General features: G+C 37.2%; 3 protein-coding genes across 6 annotated transcripts in view; 2 read left to right on the forward strand and 1 right to left on the reverse strand.

The window, feature by feature from the left end:
- The first annotated feature begins 2,870 nt into the window (after positions 1-2,870).
- The window catches only part of LOC125228901 (TWiK family of potassium channels protein 9), a 51,305-nt gene continuing 33,972 nt past the window's right edge, over positions 2,871-20,203 (forward strand). Inside the window, exons 1-3 of one of the 4 annotated variants that reach the window (XM_048133609.1) lie at positions 2,871-2,947; positions 3,433-3,573; positions 13,608-13,823. In XM_048133609.1, the coding sequence (XP_047989566.1) occupies positions 13,671-13,823 (153 nt within the window). In that variant the 5' untranslated portion in view covers positions 2,871-2,947; positions 3,433-3,573; positions 13,608-13,670. Of the gene's footprint in view, positions 3,057-3,410; positions 3,574-13,607; positions 13,824-20,203 lie in introns of those variants that run through there. The other 3 variants (XM_048133607.1, XM_048133610.1, XM_048133608.1) reach the window with 3 other exon arrangements.
- Positions 15,453-16,499, reverse strand: LOC125228904 (cAMP-dependent protein kinase catalytic subunit alpha-like). Its single transcript, XM_048133614.1, has one exon. It carries the CDS (start codon positions 16,479-16,481, stop codon positions 15,453-15,455), a length of 1,029 nt encoding a protein of 342 aa, XP_047989571.1. The 5' UTR covers positions 16,482-16,499.
- LOC125228903 (cAMP-dependent protein kinase catalytic subunit alpha-like) lies at positions 16,949-18,039 on the forward strand. The gene has a single exon (XM_048133613.1). It carries the CDS (start codon positions 16,978-16,980, stop codon positions 18,025-18,027), a length of 1,050 nt encoding a protein of 349 aa, XP_047989570.1. The 5' UTR covers positions 16,949-16,977; the 3' UTR covers positions 18,028-18,039.

Below are 20,203 nucleotides of genomic sequence, written 5' to 3' on the forward strand. Positions count from 1 at the left end.
ACGTGTATCTTTAAATATTCAGTTCTTTCGAACCAAACAATAAAAAGTAGTAGTCGAAAATATGAAATGTTGTCAATTATAATCATGCACAGTAGTTATTATTAAACCCGTTTATAAACCTATTAAAATATAAAGTAAATGAGTTGACCGTGCCGTCTCTCGACTCCATTTCATATTAATTTCATATTAGCAAATCGTTAAAATTAGTGCCCGTGTGGTGACGGGTTAAGAATTTCACGGGCATTTCACCACCCCCTTTCTTCCCGTGGATATCGTAGAAGTCGACTGTGGGATATGAGTTAAATTGTGGCGTAGGCGAGAGGCTGGCAACCTGTCACTGCAATGTCACAATTTCGTTTCTTTCAACCCCTTTTTGCCGAGAGTGGCACTGAAACTTGAGAAGTTCATGTGCTACACCCCTTTATGGGATACAGTCGTGATTATCTGATTGTATGTATGTATATATGTATGTATGTTAAAATTCTCGCCAGAGATGGCGTAACGAGCTTGACGCCTTTGACGAGGACTGGTGGGAGACTTCAGGGGATAGGGATGCGTAGAGGAATTTGAGGGAGGCCTTTGCCCAAGAGTGGGACAATACGGGCTCTTAATAATAATAACGTTAAAATTAGTTTTACAGCAGTTATAGCCAGATCGCGTATCGTTCGCCTCGAAGCGTCAACGATTGTATATACCTCGAACCCCAGAAGTGCCCGAGGAAAAAATAAAAACTATTTGTTGAAATTCGCAGAGAGAATTAAAATAAACCTACAGGAAACTAAATTATTGTTTATTATTGTTTATATTAGGCTACTTTCCTCCTAGTTAAATCAGCTTCTTTTTAAGAACTGTCTAAACGGTCTGACACAGATTATTTCATTGTTATTCAGATTCTTAAATTTCGTTCCGTTTAAATAAGTTTTGAAGGAAAAAACAGTCGAGAGCCGACCCTCGATTTTAAAGATTTTTTCGCAATATCTTTTAACTGAGTTGTTCTTAATGGACATTTTTTTTCGATAAATCTAGTTAATAACACTAGTATATTTAACTGAAATTCCCAAATTGGAAGGGGGACTCCTTTCCATTTTAGCATTTTCGCTCCCGTAGCGTCTTAATTAGTGTGTGTGTGGATTGAGTGAGCACCTTCCTAAAATAAAAAAAAAATATGCTGATCATTTAGTAAAAGTTCTAAAACAATTGTAAAACGAATCTCTGAATTTGTAAAAAGATAAATCAAAAGATACAGCCATTAACATGTGCTCACTCAGTTCTCACAAACTACAAACGAAAACAGTGAATATATTCATTTAACATATAATATTTATATATTAACATTTAGTAAAAAATAGGCCAACCTACCTCTATAAATATCAGATCATCTAGTGACGTATTTAATTTTTTACATGGTGCATATACATGGGTATGTATCAGTGGCGGCTGGTGAAAATTTCTGCTAGGCAACACTGAGCAAAAATAAACCTACCTTTACATTAGGTACTTTACTACTAATCAATTTTAGGCAAGCCGGTGGGAATCGGCTTGTACGGATCAGCCGCTGCTGCTGTTATGTATGTACATGCATTATATACTTAGTGTCTATCCACGTCAACTTTAGTACCTAATGTGGGATATTTTAAAATAGTACATTGTGCAACAAGGGAAGGAAGTTGAATATTACTAACGAGATTTAAAGACTCGAGTTTTTAATATTCATACTCCCCCAGTTACACACAATGTTTTTCATCACACTCGCAATGTAAAAATTATGTAAATAGATGTAAAAAAGTTAAGTGCGTTACAAGAAATTTCATTATTCCCTTGGGAGAACGATTTTTCTATAACTCACGCTCCGCCTGCGTGCAATAGCACATTTAAAGTGCGGGTGTGATGAAAAAGCTTTTTCGACCATCAGACTCTATAGGAAATCAGTAAACGTGGTTTGGTAACCTAAGGAATTAAAGTAAAGAAAATAAACAAAAATACATGCATATCGTCACTACTTTTTAAAAATCTCGTATCTCACGCTGTTCCACAAAGTTAAAACGCAGTAAGTCTATATGCATTCCATACATACTTACTACAATTTTCTTTTCATTGACAGACGAAGATACAAGTTTTTTTAAAAGTAGAGACGATATACAAATATTGCTCTCAATCTCAAACTATGGCTAACACAAACGGTTAACATTATACCTAACTATTTAAAACAATTTTGTATAAAGTTACATATAAAATAACATAGATATTAAACTATCAAGAGATACTTTTTTAACTGTCTTTTGAAGGCAAAAGACAGTTAAAAAAGTATCTCTTAGAAACTCTATGAGGGATCGTTTTCCTGCATTTATGTTATTTTAATATTTATGGGTACTCAAATGATGAGGATGATATCCTCTTATCCCTCATCAGGGAACCTTTAACTGACTGTTAACCTTAGAAGTATTAATTAATTTCTTGACTCCACAGTCAAACTTATAGTACTTATACCATAGTTTTGTGGAGCACTGTATATTTATTATTTATACTATAGTTACTTTTGATTGTAATAATTAAATAAATAATAACAATAAACTAAATCAACTACATTTGTTCGTTATTAACGTAATGAATAGGCCCTAATTCATTTGATAAACAATTCAACACTCAACAATTTGTAAGCTACTACGTGCGTACTAGGGCATTACCATGAAGTACTAAAGACATTCAGTTTAGGTCTAGAGAAAGGAACAAAGCTATAGCACTTATACAGCTCCATCCCTCTCTCTCAACCTAAACTGAACAGCAATAGCACTTCATGGCTGAAACTACTGAATCACGCGAAAACTATCTCTTCAGCAAAAGCTCGCAATCAGCTTCAGTTCATATCGAGGCGCGGCGCGAACGGCATGTCCCTCTCGCCGCTGCCGCGCAAACTTTCAGAACGCGCGTTTGCTCGTCACAAAATAAAGTAGCATTTTTAAAGTCACGTACGGGTCGAACGCGATGATAGTACATTACGATACAAGTGCGGAAAAAAGGAAGAAACGAGTGGCGATAAATTAAAAACACGACTAAAGGTAGTGTTTTAAATCGATATTCGACTAAAGTTACAAATTTCCTTTTCGCGCGAGTATCGTACGACGTTTTACAGTACAGATGACCCTCTGATGTTTCGACCTGTCAAGAAATGACCCACTTCTCATTAGTGCGATAAAAAAACACCATATGTACTGAAGAATAACATTACTTTACCTTTTCTCTAACGCTCGACCTATGTGTGACAGTGTGACTTTAAAAATGTGTACTTTCAAAAATGTTTTGTACAACGCGAGCATTGACGACCGGTTCAGTGTTAAATAAAGTAGAATTTTTTCCTGAGTCATGGATGTTTTCTTGTGGAAAACTGTCTGAGTACCCACAACACAAGCCTTCTAACTTAAAGTGGCATTGTAGATGCTTGTCACGTCTCTGCATTATGTGCTAAATGTTAATGAGTGCTGTTTTGTACTGGGAACTTTAGCAGACGGTTGTTTAGCGTAGCGAGAGAGTGCGAAGTGGACATTTGCGAAAACGTGGAAGATGAAATGACGCGAGGTGGGTTTAACTTTATATAACCACAAAATTAAAAATTTGAAAAAAACCCCGACATAGGTGGACCGATTTTCATGAAACATGGCTAAGAACACTCCCGGCTAACTCAGCTTTCAAACAAAAAAAAACTAAATCGGTTCATCCGTTCGGGAGCTACGATGAACAGATAGACACACACACACAGACAGACAGACAGACAGAGAGACAAACACACAAACAGACGAACAGACGAACAGACAAACAGACAAACAGACAACAGACAGACAGACAGACAGACAGACAGACAGATAGATAGACAGAGACAGACAGACAGACACGTCAAACTTATAACACCCCGTCGTTTTTGCGTCGAGGGTTAAAAATTAGAAAAATTGTAATACAAAGAAATAAAAAAGGACCGTTGAAACTTTTCACAGTGACTTTTGAAGTCATAATGAATAACTTTTATCATGGGACCAATGCTGAAATCGCGAAAAAATTTTGGCTATCCCATAGAAATGAGCGACATCAGACAGTCGCAAGTCGCAATGTATGAAACAGTCAATTTTTTTTTTGCGATTCCAGCATTGGTCCCATAATAAAAGTTGTTCATTATGACCTCAAAAAATGTCATTAATGTAGGCATTAACATAATGCTTTAAATATGAAAGTCGGTCCTTTTTAACCAATTATCCGTGTATATAGATTTGCTTCTATTTTTGGTTTCTTAGCATACTTCATTAATGTTTATTTTTTGCCGTTTTCTTAGCCCATATGCGCCCAACACCTAATTTTTTCCCCTATTTTTTGAGTTGACAACCTTACTATTATACTTATTTTAATGAGTAGTAGCGAGTTTTCGGCAGTGGGTCGAAAACGACCCTATGGGCATATATGGGTCGTTTTCTTCTAAATATGGAGGGTATACATTTCTGTAAATATGGAGGGTTTATAATTTTATATTGAAGTAAATTTTCGAACGGAGTTTGACTGAAAAAAAGTTGGCATTTTGTTATGTAATTTTTCGTCAATGCGGATTATTTTGCCTGCCGCATACCTAAGTCTTACCTTATCAAAATTGGTTCACTGTTACTTTATAGAGTACCCATAAACAATAGGTATAAGGTATGATGTTGTATGGTAAGTAGACGCGATGTATCTATCTTAATTATGTATAAATAAAATAAAGAACAATTCATATGTAACTAAGACTCCTTAACTCAAATAATCTTTTCAATTTAAGATTAGCAGTTAAGTATATTATAAATGCATGCACGTTTCTTAGAAATAAACAGATTAAATTTTATTTTTTTTTTTTTTTTTTTTTATGAAAGAAACCTTACAGACGGCAGGCCTATATGTATTTTATCATTGACATAAACAACAGTGCGCATTATTGCGGAAACTAAATTGGCAGGAAAAATATTAATAACGTGGCTAAGTTCCAAGCAAGTTGTGCTGAGAGCGACAGAAATGCCTAGCCAGTTAATTTATATTCGACTGAAATACTCTTATGTAAGGTCAATACGGGAAAGTGTCTGACCTTCACATTTGACCTGTTTAAGACGATACGATACAGGTCTTTTCTCCATACAAACGCTATCGACTATTTCCTCCCTGGTTTTTGAAGATAGAGCAATGATTTTTTTAACACAGATTATTATTATGTTTATCTGTGTCGGACCGTTTTGATTTTTTTGCTATTTTTATTTTAAAAGACGCTAGAGCCAATCAAATATTTCTAAAAACGGCCTTTTTCAATATGCTCAAAAAAGGTGTGATACTCAAGATCGGTATCAATTAGCCAAAAAAATCTAAACGGTCCGACACAGATTATTTCATTGTTATTCAGATTCTCAAATTTCGTTCCGTTTAAATAAGTTTTGAAGGAGGAAACAGTCGAGAGCGGAACCTCGATTTTAAAGATTTTTTCGCAATATCTTTTAACTGAGTTGTTCTTAATAAACATTTTTTTTTTTTGATAAATCTAGTTTATAACAAACATTTTTAACTGAAATTCCCAAATTGAAAGGGGGACTCCTTTCCATTTTAGCATTTTCGCTTCCGTAGCGTCTTAAACCAACGATTAGTGTTTATTGAGGGTTCATACGTCTATCACTAATTGTGCTCGCAACTCGCAAAAACACCGGTGACCATGAGTATCCATGAGTAGAGACCATTATTAAATGCAAAATATAGTAAACTAGCTTTTTCCCGCAGCTTCGCTCGTGTTAAATTCGAAAATTGCGGTTTGCTCCATACAAACTTCCACCCCCCATTTTAGGGAAGTGAGGGGTTAGAAAGAGACAAAAAGTAGACTATATCAGCTCTCTATCCCTTCAACTATCTCCACTTACAAAATCGCCGTGAAAGACGGACAAACAAACAGACACACACACTTTCCCATTTATAATATTAGTATGGATATAGATTAAAATAGAGGTTGTCGGCGTTGTGGCCCAGGCCTCATTTATGTAGGTAAGCTAAAATACCCTATTTTAAAATACCCGGGACGAGCTAATGTGTGAATTTCTAAGTCCCTTCTTTTACATCTAGAGAGACATTGACCGTCCCGTTCTAGTGTGCATCATCCTGTAATATTACACCCCACTCGAACTCTAAAACTTGCATCTTTCAAGTAGCTGACGTTCTTTGACCTTCACTGGTGCTTCTGCAATGCAGCTGGCAAACGCTTGTACAGATAATACATGGTGTTACATGAGGAAACCGAATAATTTTAACAGCGAATTCCTCATCATATTAGAAGAGTAAAATGTCACATAATCATTTCTGGATTTCGCCTAACTGTCAGAATTATAAGCATTAAAAAAAATAACAGTTACAGATGTGAAAAGGGTTTCCTTCGGAAACGTTCGTATTTGTCATGATAGTTCAGTCAATGTCAGTACATCTTGTACTGAGACTGACTGAAATAGCATGACACGTTCGTACGTTTCCGTAACAATTCGAAGGCAAATCTTTTCGCACTAGATCTGTACTTTACTTCTTCTCAGAACAAAACGCTATTTTGATGGCGATGATGCCGTTCTCGGACATAATCTAACCATCCTCGTCGATAGATGTCAAAAAATAACTAGTAATAACTCATTGCAAAAAATGCAGTTTTTTTTTTATTTTAAGTGCCACTTTTACGAATAACATTAACTTTTTATGTAATACTAAGTTCTCGCGCTTTGTACACATATTTAAAGTCACAGTATACAGGTCGAACGCGATTAATTAATATTATTTTACCTTTTTTCCCAACGTTTCGGCCAGGTTGCACTGGCCGTGGTCGCGGAAGACTGACGTCCCAGCAAAGTGTCACCGGAGATGTAAACACCACAAAACTACCCGATATTAATTTAACCCGATGTGAAAATACATAAAAAAAACTAAAAAGATACACAATAAAATTTTATCTTTACTTTGCCCTCTGAAATACGTAGTTAAAATCTTTCGGTTCCTTCATATTACACCGTGTAATAAGACAAGTATGTACCTATGCGTCATCTTCACTATCCTATAGTATCTTCAAGGAAACGTACTGTCTACTCGAAATAGTACATTACGATACAAGGGCGTAAAAAAGGAAGTTCGAAACGAGTGGCGATAAATTCAAACACGACCAAAGGGAGTGTTTTAAATCGCCACGAGTTACGAATTTCCTTTTCGCACGTGTATCGTACGACATTTTTCAGTACAGATGGCCCACTGAAATTTCGACCTGACATATAATGAACCACTTCTCGCAATGGTGCGTAAAAAAACACCATCTGTACTGAAAAGTAAATTTTACACGAAAACGTGCAGTGGTCTAAAAGCCTGCAGTTCTGGAAACATGAGTTGAATAAACAAATTCATACGTTTCGGTTTCGAGTTCATAACGAATGAAATTTAGAATAGAGTCACTGTTTGATTTGGGAAAATAAAACACAAACCTTAGGGGAGGATAGATCAGTGCAGAAGTTGCAAGTTAATAAAATGATCAAGCTACTGAACCTACACAATATGCGATAATGAAAAAAGTTGGAGTAACACGTGACGCGGGTGGCTACTTGGCTAGTAGGGTTGGGAACAAATCTTGTCTTATAAGACTAAACTATAAGAACTCGACTTAGGTAAAAGTCGCCGTCAATAGAATTTGTGAACAATGTAAACAAACCTTGTAGTCAAAATGTCTTTAATTTCCATTATAACTCATCAGATACTGGCTAAGTCCGTGTGTTATTTCATCAATTCATGTGACATTATGATCCTCAACCTTTAAAATAATAAAATTGTGCTAAAATATTGATATTTTATATAATGGTTTGTTTACATTGTTGACAATTTCTATTGACAGCGAATGGCACAAACGCTCACGAAACGAAACGCTCGTAGATATCTATCTCTATCACTCTTGCGTATTGGCGCGACAGAGCCAGACTACCTTTCGCGGCGTTTCGTTTTCGTTTCGCGTCGGAGAAATGCCATTTGGCTACGGGGCCTGGTGATTTTGATAACGTTCGGCTCGCATTGCCTTGTCGCAGTAAAATTAGTAGGGTTGGAACAACTTGACGTATCTCTGCATTCGCTATTACAGAAGATGTAGGTACACTAAGAGTTTGCATTGTGAATTTAACAAGTTCGACTTGTTGCGGTTTATCCGTTTGAATCAGCCAAACGTATGTTTAAAACAATATGTGTCAGGTTGTTTTTATAAAATCGACTTGTTGATTCAAATATATTGCCGATTCAAATGACAAGTAGCTTGTTGTTTGAACCAAAGAGCACGTAGGCGCTATTTTAACCAAAAAACTTGTTGAACGAACATGAAAACTGGTTGTATTTTCTCTCAGTGTAATGCGAAAAGATTTGGCTTCCTATTGTTACAGAAACGTACGAACATGTCATGCTAGTTCAGTCACAGTACTATATGTACTGACATTGACTAAAATAGAACGACAAATAGGAACATTCCCGGAAAATACGAAGGAAAGCATAAAAATATTCGAAAGGAATAGTGCCACGCATTAGAAGAGGACAGCGCAATTAAATTCTTAACTGTCGTCAAACTTCGTTTTTGTGGAAAGTGTCCTTTCGGTACGCAAGTACTTGTTCTGTGCTGTCAACAACAAATGTTCATATTTAAATATTATGTATATTGTACTAGCTTTTTCCCGCGGCTTCGCTCGTGTTAAATCCAAAAATTGGGCATGCTTCATACAAAATTCCACCCTCATTTTAGGGAAGTGGGGTGTCAGAAAGAGACAAAAAGTACCTAGCCTATGTCACTTGACATCCCTCCACCTAAAAAATCACGCCTATTCTTCACTCCGTTTTGCCGTGAAAGACGGACAAACAAATAGACACACACACTTTCCCATTTATAATATTAGTATTAGTACCTATGAATTTACGATACACTGCGTTTAGTGGTGCGCGAAAAACGCATCGTGATCCGGTCATAAACGGTAAACATCGTAAATTTTGTAGCGCCCAGTGCAACCTAGTTCCTTTTACATTTTCTACTAAACATTTTGGTATTTTAAATTGGTTGTTTCGTTACATTTGTGCTCATAATGGTAAGTAAGTAAGTAAGAAGTGTAAGTGAGGATGATGAATGGTAAGTAAGTAAGTAAATATTCTTTATTGCACCACAAAGATAACAGATTTACAAATAGCAGAATTACATTAAACATATAGGTAGCAACAGTGAGTTTTTCGAAACTTATGTGCGAAATGTCATTTGATATTTGCCAGTCGCTTTTCGGTGAAGGAAAACATCGTGAGGAAACCGGACTAATTCCAATAAGGCCTAGTTACCCGTCGGGTTGGAAGGTCAGATGGCAGTCGCTTTCGTAAAAACTAATGCCTACGCCAAATCTTTTGGTTAGTTGTCAAAGCGGACCCCACGCCCCCATGAGCAGTGGCAAATGCCGGGATAACGCAAGGAGGATGATGATATAGGTAGCAACAGGCGGTCTTATCGCTGTAAGCGATCTCTACCAGACAACCTTAGGGTAGCAGGAAATAATGAATTGATAGAAATTTTGGAAATGGTGGTGCAAGAAATAATTAAAGGAATAGTGGTATGGTATAGAGTGATAGTAAGCTCTTGTCGCTGACTGTACTGTGAGCTGCAAAAGTATATGGCGAATTTATCAATTAATTCATTCATAACCTAACCACAAAATTAAAATTTTGAAAAAAACCCCGACCGCGACCTAGCGAACCGATTTTCATGAAACATGGCTAAGAACACTCCCGCCTAACTCAGCTTTCAGACAAAAAAAAACTAAATCAAATTCGTTCGAGAGCTACGATGCCACAGACAGACACACACACAGACAGACAGACAGACAGACAAACAGACAGACAGACAGACAGACATACACACAGACAGACACGTCAAACTTATAACACCCCTTCGTTTTTGCGTCGGGGGTTAATAATTTTACCGTGTAATTTCGCAGCTCATTGTAGTACATCTCTTTGCCAGGCCAAGAACACTCATCAAGACCATTTTAAAAACCCAAGATGTATTAATGACAATGAGGAACGTTGCTTGTGCCTTCTATACAGGATGGTCCAAACCTTGACGTCAAACATTTTTTTTAGATTCCTCACATCATGGGCTATCAGAATATACCCCATGTATATTAGCCGATTTTTTGTAGTTTTCGAGCACAGATCAATACAACAAGATGGCCCTTACAGGGCGACTCGCGGTCACCAAGCATACGACAAATCAGGTTTATAAAAGTTTGAACGCGTGCGACACCGATCAGTAGCGCCCAAGTATACGACCCGCTAACAGTGTCCGTGTCCGCTCGGGAAAAAATCTTAAATAATCAATTTTGGTTGCAAACAATGGTCTCTTACAGCATAAAGTGGTGTGGCAAGTCTTCTAACACTTCTACATGTAAAAAAGATGGAACAACATTCCACAGTTAAGTCAAATTAATTATTTTGTTGAATATTGTTTATTGTCCGCGGAGTTCATTTATACTGGTCAATATGGTTGTGCTGAGCGGCGCCGAGGCGCGTCCATCCCTCTTTACCGAGTTAACAATGTGATATGCTATCCCTTTCACGTAAACGACTAGGCATGGGGCCATGTTAGTTTATGTCTGTTGCGGGAACTTCGTACTGCCGTTCGTACCATGTGCTACCATTTTATGAAATATAAAAGAAAGCAGATTTGTAATAGTGAATAATTATCTAGAATCTGTAGAGTCTGTAGTGGTATTTAGTTCATTGATTAGTTTAGAATATTTAGTTGGTTATTTAACTTAGTAAACGTAAGTAAAAATGCACAGTTTAGTTATTAGTTACTAGAATGATTTTTATTGAGATGCTATCACAATTATCATCCTCCTTGCGTTATCCCGGCATCGGCATTCGCCACGGCTCATGGGAGCCTGGGGTCCGCTTTGGAAACTACTACCAAGATTTGGCGTAGGCACTAGTTTTATGAAAGCGACTGCCATCTGACCTTCCAACCCGAAGGGTAACTAGGCCTTATTATAATTTAATTATAATATTATAATTTGTTGCAAAACAAATTCACCACAGTACTGGTACCGGTACCATTGTCTATAATAGACATGTCCCATTCCCATCCCTACTGCTAATCATAAAGGCGCGCCATTATTTGAAACGACCAATGGCAGCACCGTGCGCGCCCGCCTCACCCCGCAAGGATTGGTGATTTGCGTCTCGAACAATATCGCTTGCATTTGGCTTCTAGTGGGGTGTTCTGTGTTTTCGAGTTACGAATTTTTGAAAAAATATTTTTTTTTTTAAGACTTGAGTTTTTTGGGCTTGTTTATTTTTGCATAATCATCACCACAAACGAAGCATTTACTGAAAAAAAAAAACCAAGCGTCCTCACTTTGATGCAAGTCGGAAAAAAATACCAATTTCAAAGTTTTATGTTAACAATTTTATCGCTTTTTTTGCTTTTAAGAACAAAATCCAATGGAACAGGTAAACAAAAAAAAGAAGATAAAAATTACCCGGTAAACGTTTTTCTCTTCAAAACTGCAAAAGCTTGATTTTAAACGAGCAAGCAGTAGCAACACGACGTGGGTCGCTAGAAGCTTAAGTTTATACGAACAACCAATAGCAACAGCAACACCAGCTATAATGTTTAGTTTAGTTTATTTCTCTCATTTATACAAATTTCACCCAATTAAAATTTACATTTCAGCTTATATTACTATTCGTATAACGATCATTACAAAAGGAATAATAAAATTAAAATTACAAATAAAAATGGAAACAAGCAGTGCGAACAAAAAAAATTAAAGTGTCATATTGGTAAAAATAAAAATAAATATAGGTTTAGTAGTACATAGTACAAATCAAAAAATAACCAATGTCAATAATACAATATAGAATAATGAATAATGAGAAATAATAAAAAATAAATTACGGAAATGTAACGCTAAAGTTGTAGTACTATAATTAGTACATATCAATGTCAGTTTTAAAATTATAATAGGAAATAATTAGTCTAAGAAAAATCATCCATAATTTTTTTTTATTTGCATGTATTCTTTTACTGAGTATAGTTCCTTTTCCAACAGAAGGTTCTTCAGTCTTCGTCCGAATCTTTCCTCATTTTTTTCATTTTTTATGTCAGCGGGTAGGTGCTCATAATAGGCCCTATGACTCGTGTTAGCACGCACACCTTAGCCACTGAACTTTCACCATTGCATAGAGAAATAAGTAAGAATATGGAGTGTACACTCCATAAATGGTTTCTAGAATATATACCACAGAAATAATAAGCGTGTTGGCAAATTGGTTGCAACTGTTGCAAGCTTCCCTTGTCAGCTATGTGGCAAAATATGTCGCTCTCGCATACGTCTCTATAGCCATCAAAAGCGATGCTATAAATGTGACATCTTTAGGTTAGGACATTAATCACCCTTTTGTCAATTTGTGATATCCTTGATTTCATTTTTTTTTATACCACGTCGGTGGTAAACAGGTATACGGCCCGCCTGATGGAAAGCGGTCACCGTAACCTATGGACGCCTGCAACTCAAGGGGTGTCACGTGCGCGTTGTCGACCCATTAGAAACTTGAATGTTATGCATGATTTAGGCTAAGTTTATTTTACTGCATACAATTTTGCATGATACTTGTATCGTATTAAAATCGTCTGAAATAGACGCCAGTAGTAGTAGTAGTTGGAAAAAAAATGGACGTAGTTGATCGAACAAGATCCATTCTCAACAAATTGACATGAATTACTACTCCTTTTGACAGAAAGTTAAAATTTTACTAACATATTTTTACGAATTGGATCCTTTTCCTTCAACTATGTTTAACGTTAAACTGATGTATGGAATGACCACTTTCTCCTTGTTTTTCTTTGGCATTTCTCCGATACAATCACAACGCTTTTATGATTAACATAACATGCCAGGCTTGAATTTATATGACTTTAAACTCACGTTATTTACGATGTAAGGTTTATCCAAATCTGTTTTGAGTTTATTTGAACTTAAATCATGAAGAAAGAGGAACTTTCTAATTTATAACATCTGCAGGGATTTACACAAACAAAACTTTTGTTCAAAGAAATTACAAAGTATTTTTGTATTTTAAAGCTTAGTAGGGGATGGGTTTGATGCGTGTAAAATTATAATATTGAACATTGCCATTTGAGAATTGCAAACGGTCGAGATCTCATTCCTGCTTCTTTATGTAATACTAGCTTTTGCCCCGCGGCTTCGCTCGCGTTAAATTCGAAAATTGTGGAATGCTCCATACAAACTTCCACCCCATACTTTAAGGAAGTGGGGGGTTAGAAAGAGACAATAAGTAGCCTATATGCTACTCTTCATCCCTTAAACTATTGTCACATAAAAAATCACGTCAATTCGTCGCTCCGTTTTGCCGTGAAAGACGGACAAACAAACAAACACACACTCTTTCCCATTTATAATATTAGTATGGATGTAAATCTCTTTTCACTACACTAAAAAAACTCTCTTGATTCTTCAAAAACGGACAGCAAAATGGCATTATTTATTTATTTATTTATTCTATTGTTCCAGTAGGCGACCGCGTCACACCCGAAGTCCTCACAAATAAACAATGTGGATAGCGAACACGTGACCATGTGCAAAGGCATGAACGGGGTAACATGGGAGACCGAGTCTCTCATGGGCATCCCCAAGCCTTCGCCCTGGAGCAACTTCTGTCCTCGCGCGGCGCTGTCACATGTGGGGCTGCTGGTGGCACTTATGCTGTACACAGCGGGAGGGGGACTGGTAAGAATCTGTGTTTTCATTAGCCTATTTGTGTCCCACTACTGGGGAATAGTCTCTCCCTTGGTTCTCCATAAATCTGTTCTTCTGACCAGAGTCTGCAGCTAAGGGTACAAGTCCAAACGTTGACGCTTTTTGCCGAATGGTATAGTATGAATTTTCTGAGATGAACTTTTCGGTTTTGCCCTAATCTGTTAAACAAAGGCTTTTGTTTCTATTATTCGCCTCGGTTAGCTCCCATTTCCACAGCACGTGCTAAAGTCTCAGTGTAGTTAAAAAGCAACTATCATGATAGCAATAAGGTTCAAATTTATTAAACAGTTTGCAGTGTGCAGGTAACTTTTTTTGAAGATGACAAAACGCGTTATCTCCGAAAGGGCTTTTTATGGATTTGAACCTTATTGCTATCGTGATAATTGCTTTTTAACTACACTGAGACTTTAGCACGTGCTGTGGAAAAGGGAGCTAACCGCGGCGAATAATAGAAACAAAGGCCTTTCTTTAACAGATTAGGGCAAAACCGAAAAGTGCATCTCAGAAAATTCATACTATACGCATCTGGCTCTGTCACATCAATACAGAAGAGCAATACCTACTTCATGACGGATCATCAACGATCTTACTCTTTGCTGCCGGCCCTGCTCCAAAAGGCGTCTAAGAAATGGGAGACCGAGTTTCCATGGGCATCATCTCCAAGCCTTCGCCCTGGACCAACTCCTGTCTTTATCCTAATGTGCCCAGAGCCTTTAATAGGTGAAAGACGACCCTGATTCCTGCTTCGGTTTGAAGAAACCGATCTACCACATAATAAGTACTTACCCACGAGAAAACAATGACAGATATTGTCTAAATGAAAAAAAATGTGTTTCGTAACGTAACACAGAAATAAGAATTCGCAAAGCTTCTTGTGACAGCCAAAAATAGATACGTTTGCATTTTTTGGCACGATACTTTTAAAATGGTGTGTCAGTGCCCTGTGCGACGTTAGTGTAAATAAAGTTGAGTCAGACTTAAAATTATATCTTAGTTTTTACTAAATTTATACTTGAGTCACAAGATTTGGATTTTAACACGCCTGCTATAAATTATTAGCTTACGGTTATGTAATAAAATAGGCTGCTAGGCCTTGATGGCACACGGACATAAATGTTAAACAGAATAGTGGCCGCTTACAGATGTAAGAAGCGCTTGGCATCCGTTAGCTCGTTGGGTGGACGACATCCGAAAAATTGCGGGTCACAACACTCACAACTGGATGATACTAGCTCAGGACCGGGACAACTGGCGTACTAGAAGAGAGGCCTATGCTCAGCAGTAACATTTTCGTGATCTACGAGTATACATATGTGGGGGAACTGGACCGTCTTATTAAATATGTACTTAGGTATATTTTAGGTATCCGAAAATGAAAAAAAAAGTCAAGATAACAAGTTTATTTTTGGAGTTGGACATAAGTAGATATCAATGCTGTAACATAATTGAATATAGCTGTTTACAATAGGTATCACATTTAAACACAATATAAAACGAACCACTCAAGGAAAATAAAACTAAATCATTCCTTAAGGTCTAAATTAAATATTAAGTTACGTAATTAAAATTAAATATTTCAAGTAATACAATAACACTGTTTTAAAAGTCCTTGAATTCATTTTCGTATAAGCATACGGGACTTTCTTTGAGCTTTACTTCTTCATAATTATCAAAATTACTGGTGTCCCAAGCCGATCGTATTTTAGGCTTAAACGGCGCAGGCATTCGACAGTTGACCAGGCTGTCCCAGTCGATTTCCTGGAGCCATTTGTGGTTTTTTAGATCGTACACTCCGTCCTTCAGATTCCCGTAGCGCTTAGTGCAATCCACTTGTAGAGTGTGAGACAATAAATCTGTTAAGCTGACGGAAAAGTGATCAGGGCATTTGTATTTCCCAATAACGATTTTTTCGTAAATCCTCATCGGGTCAGATGAGTAGAAAGGGGGGTGGCCGGCGCTCATTTCGTACAACAGAATCCCGAACGACCACCAGTCCACGGCTTTGCCGTAACCCTTGCTCAGGATAATTTCTGGAGCCAAATATTCTGGCGTGCCGCAGAGAGTCCAAGTCCTGTCTTGTAAGAACTTACAAAAACCGAAGTCAACTATCTTAATATAACCAGTCTTATCAATCAGTATATTCTCCGGTTTCAAATCACGATACACTAAATCACAAGCGTGCAGATACTCTAGAGCTAAAACCACTTGAGCACCGTAAAACTTTGCAGCGTTTTCATCAAATTTACCCATTTTGCGCAAGTGGGAGAACATTTCTCCCCCGGCTATATACGGGAGCACGTAATAAAGGTACACGTTGTCTTTAAAAAAGAACTTCATGTAAACTACAAATGGAAAATTGAGACCGCATAATATTTTCTTCTCGTAGTAGCTGTGGTCGACTTGTTTTTGTTTTATTATTTTCTCTTTCTCTAGCATTTTCATAGCGTAGTACTTTCCTGATACGATTTGTTTGGCGAGGAAGACAATGCCGAAGGCGCCGGTACCTAGGATTTTGAGTTTTTCGAAGTCGGCGGGTGAGCCGTTGCTGGGTGTTTTATCCTTCCAGTACTCGATGAACTCCTGGCGCAGATGGCGCAGGTAGCGCGCGTACTGCTGCTGCTTGCCCATGCCGTAACCCGACGCGCGGGTCGAGGGGCGGTGCTCTTGCTCTGCCGACATTATTGGCTCATTCGCCGACTATCTAACGCTTACCTTATGTTTGGAGCGTGAAAGAAGGAATTTTACACGGCACGATCACACTAGACTTTCCATGGAATCACAAATTATGACGTACATAAATGAAACTGTGACTGACAGAAAATTGAACAGAATTTTATTTCGTTTGTTTTTTATGATTTTTATAGTCGCTTTAAATTTTTGATATTTTTATTATATGCTAATATTTTTAAATAAACCAGACTTTTAAATAATATTATTGGGTTATCTTTGGAAATATTTTGTCATTGTGTCTATAGGACTTGATAATATAATCTGAAAATTTAAACATTTGCAAGAGCAAAAACTAAACGGAAAATAATAATGTCATAACAGTGTCATTGTAATGACATAATATGAATTTACAGTTTAGGTTTTCAAATGGATTATTTAATTTTACAGTCAGGGCATGGCAAAATCTTTATACACCTTGCAGCAGCATCAAGATCATAGTCGGTACCTGGATCTCTTGAAAGAGGACTTTGAGAAGAAGTTTGAACAGCGCTCCAGCCTAATAAAGCAGCGGGAGGACTTCGACATAGTGAAAGCAATCGGCAACGGCGCTTACGGAGAGGTTTACCTCGTGAGAGAAAAAAGTTCCTTCACATACCACGCCATGAAAGTCGTCGAGAAAAAAGTCGTGGTAGAAAGAAAACACGTGAAACATTTAATAGTCGAAAAGAAAATCCTTGAAAGTATAAAATTTCCCTACCTCATCAATTTGGACTGCTCGTTCAAGGACAATCTCTATCTGTACTTCATATTGCCCTTTATAGCGGGGGGAGAGCTGTTCTTCTACTTGCAGAAATATGGTAACTTCTGTGACGAGTTGTCTAAATTCTACGCCGCTCAAATCGTGTTGGCCTTGGAATATTTACACCATTGCCATATCATTCACAGGGATATAAAGCCGGAGAACATTCTGGTCACAGAGAGTGGGTTTCTGAAGCTGGTCGACTACGGTTTCTGTAAAGTGATACAGAAGAAGACGTGGACCCTTTGTGGGACCCCTGAGTACCTGGCTCCCGAAGTGATTCTGTCAAAAGGCTACTCGTACCCGGTGGATTGGTGGGCTCTGGGGGTTTTAATATTCGAGATGAACGCCGGATTCCCTCCATTTTTCGACGCGGACCCTAGTAAACTGTACGATAAGATAATTAATAATCAGTATAAATGCCCTGATGTGTTTGACGGGGACTGTAAGAATTTGGTGAAAAGTTTGCTTCAGTTGGAGCCAACGAAACGGTTGGGGTCTCAGAAATCGGGAGTGTTTGATATAAAGACCCACCGGTGGTTCCGGGAGACGGAGTGGAGCAAGCTGCTGCATCAGGAGGTGCCGCCGCCCTTCAAGCCGGTCACCTCCTCGCCCGGGGACACCTGCAACTTCCCGGACATGCCGGAACACAAACTATTAACGTCAGACGAATGTTTATTCGAAAAAGAATTTATGGACTTTTAAATTTTGATACTATTGTACATTTGTTAAATGATTTTTAATATTAATATGTATCAATACACATTTTTTATAAATATGTATACCTTATTAATGGCTTCTTTAATTTTCTCATGTCTATGACTATTTTCTTATAATGCCTCTCCGTTTTAGAAGATTCTTAACGACGGCTGGAAAAATTGCAGTTTCTATACAAGGGGTACTTAGATCCGAAATATACATTTAGGTCACCAAGCGAAGAAAAATAATTAGGTGGAAATTCGCGACATTCACAGATCCAGGGGGGGGAGTCAGGACCCCCCCCCCCCCCGGGGCCTGGGCCTTTACCACGTGACCCCCTCTCTGGGCACGAAGCTTGATCGCTCGCGTTAGGTGTTCTGAATAGTTGTAGATTAGAATGTTTTTTTACTGAAAAATATTCAAATACGGATATTCATATATTCATACGCGAATATCACTGTGTTGCTAGGATGCATAGTGTCCATTGTCCAAGATATAAGCGAAAAACCGACCCCCCAGTCTACCTTACTATGCCAAAATTCTCGTAAATGCTAATTACTTCTTCCAAATATCGGTTTTTATTCTGTCTACACAAATTGTGTAATTTTAAATGCGACAAACTTGCGACAAACACTAATGAATGTGTGAATAGGGCTTTTGGACAGACTATGATATAGATCAAGAGCCCAGGCCCGCCAGACCTTCCTCAAATTCTCAAGGATGAAACTTTGGGACAATGTAGAGTTCACATCGGCGTTTAATGTGTGCATATTTTCTAGTTCGGCCCATCGGCCAATTTTTTGCTATCAAGTGATGAAGGTGAAAAAAAAAAGTGCTTACTTTCCTTAAATTCTCAAGGCTGATTTTTATATATGTGTTAGAGCACGTTGTTAGAAATTGGTTAGCATCAATGCCAGACCGTTTCCGCCGGCCATAACTTTTGCCTTTTGACTTTCAAAAATTTTACTTCTAAGGAAATAAAAAAATGAAAGTTTATATGTGGTGCAAGATTAATTTTAAGCTATGAATTTTATTTACACTGCGTAAGTACATGTGTATTTTATTATAAATTTAACTTTTACCAGACGCGACAAAGTTGGCAAAAAACGACTCTAACTTACCTCATTTTCTCAAGCCTGATTTTGATATATGATACGCAGGGACCTGTAACTAGACCGTTTGTAAGCAGCCAGACCAATCGGATGGACCCAACCATCCGCCAGACCGACTTAAAGTTTCGATATGAGCATTAGTAGAATTGAAATATTCCGGGTCTATAAAAGCTAAAAACTTGAATAACGAATTGAATTTTATATTATAAATAACGTAAACAAGGAAAAAACAAATTGGTGCAGTGCATTATAAATTAAATATTCAATTCAAAGAAGTAAACAATCAATGTTACAACGGTATATAACTAAACGAATTTCCTTTCTCCTACAAAACATGGTAACATACCTAAGTGACGAACTTTAGAATTACAAGTTTAGGAAGTTTAAACATTTGTACTCAATACGAACATCATCAACCCCGTTATAACGTGAGTTTAATTTTATTGATTTCTAATAAAATATATGTATTAAATAATATTTTATGTCAATGGACATGTGAAACAGCACGCCCGTTATAACCCATGTCGGAGATGCTGAATTTTCAGACACGAATAAATTTTTGGCATTCTTCAAATACATGTATGCCGTTATAAAAAGTTTAGAATACTTTACGTGTGTACACAACATATACACTTATACTTTCCACCTCATTTTAACTGAACTTATATAAATGCTTAAATAACTTTTGTATTATGCGAGGGATACACATAGTGCCTTTATACATAGTGTGAGGTCCCTCGCCCACATATTAAAAAGGATCGATCTTAAAACTAATTTTAAACCACCTTGTTCGACGACCGAAAAAAAAGTTTAATTTACTTTTCTTCTTTAAATTTATAATAAAATACACATGTACTTACGCAGTGTAAATAAAATTCATAGCTTAAAATTAATCTTGCACCACATATAAACTTTCATTTTTTTTTCCTTAGAAGTAAAATTTTTGAAAGTCGCTTATTACGTCAAGTATACAATATACACGTAGCTTAATGTAGAAAATTCAAGTTTTTAGCTTTTATAGACCCGGAATATTTCAATTCTACTAATGCTCATATCGAAACTTTAAGTCG

Source organism: Leguminivora glycinivorella, chromosome 8 (assembly GCF_023078275.1).
Source record: "Leguminivora glycinivorella isolate SPB_JAAS2020 chromosome 8, LegGlyc_1.1, whole genome shotgun sequence".
NCBI classification, from domain to species: domain Eukaryota; kingdom Metazoa; phylum Arthropoda; class Insecta; order Lepidoptera; family Tortricidae; genus Leguminivora; species Leguminivora glycinivorella.

Coding starts and splice junctions, on each gene's coding strand:
- LOC125228904 (XM_048133614.1), bottom strand. CDS start 16,481: ATGGGCAAGCAGCAGCAGTACGCGCGCTACCTGCGCCATCTGCGCCAG.
- LOC125228903 (XM_048133613.1), top strand. CDS start 16,978: ATGGCAAAATCTTTATACACCTTGCAGCAGCATCAAGATCATAGTCGG.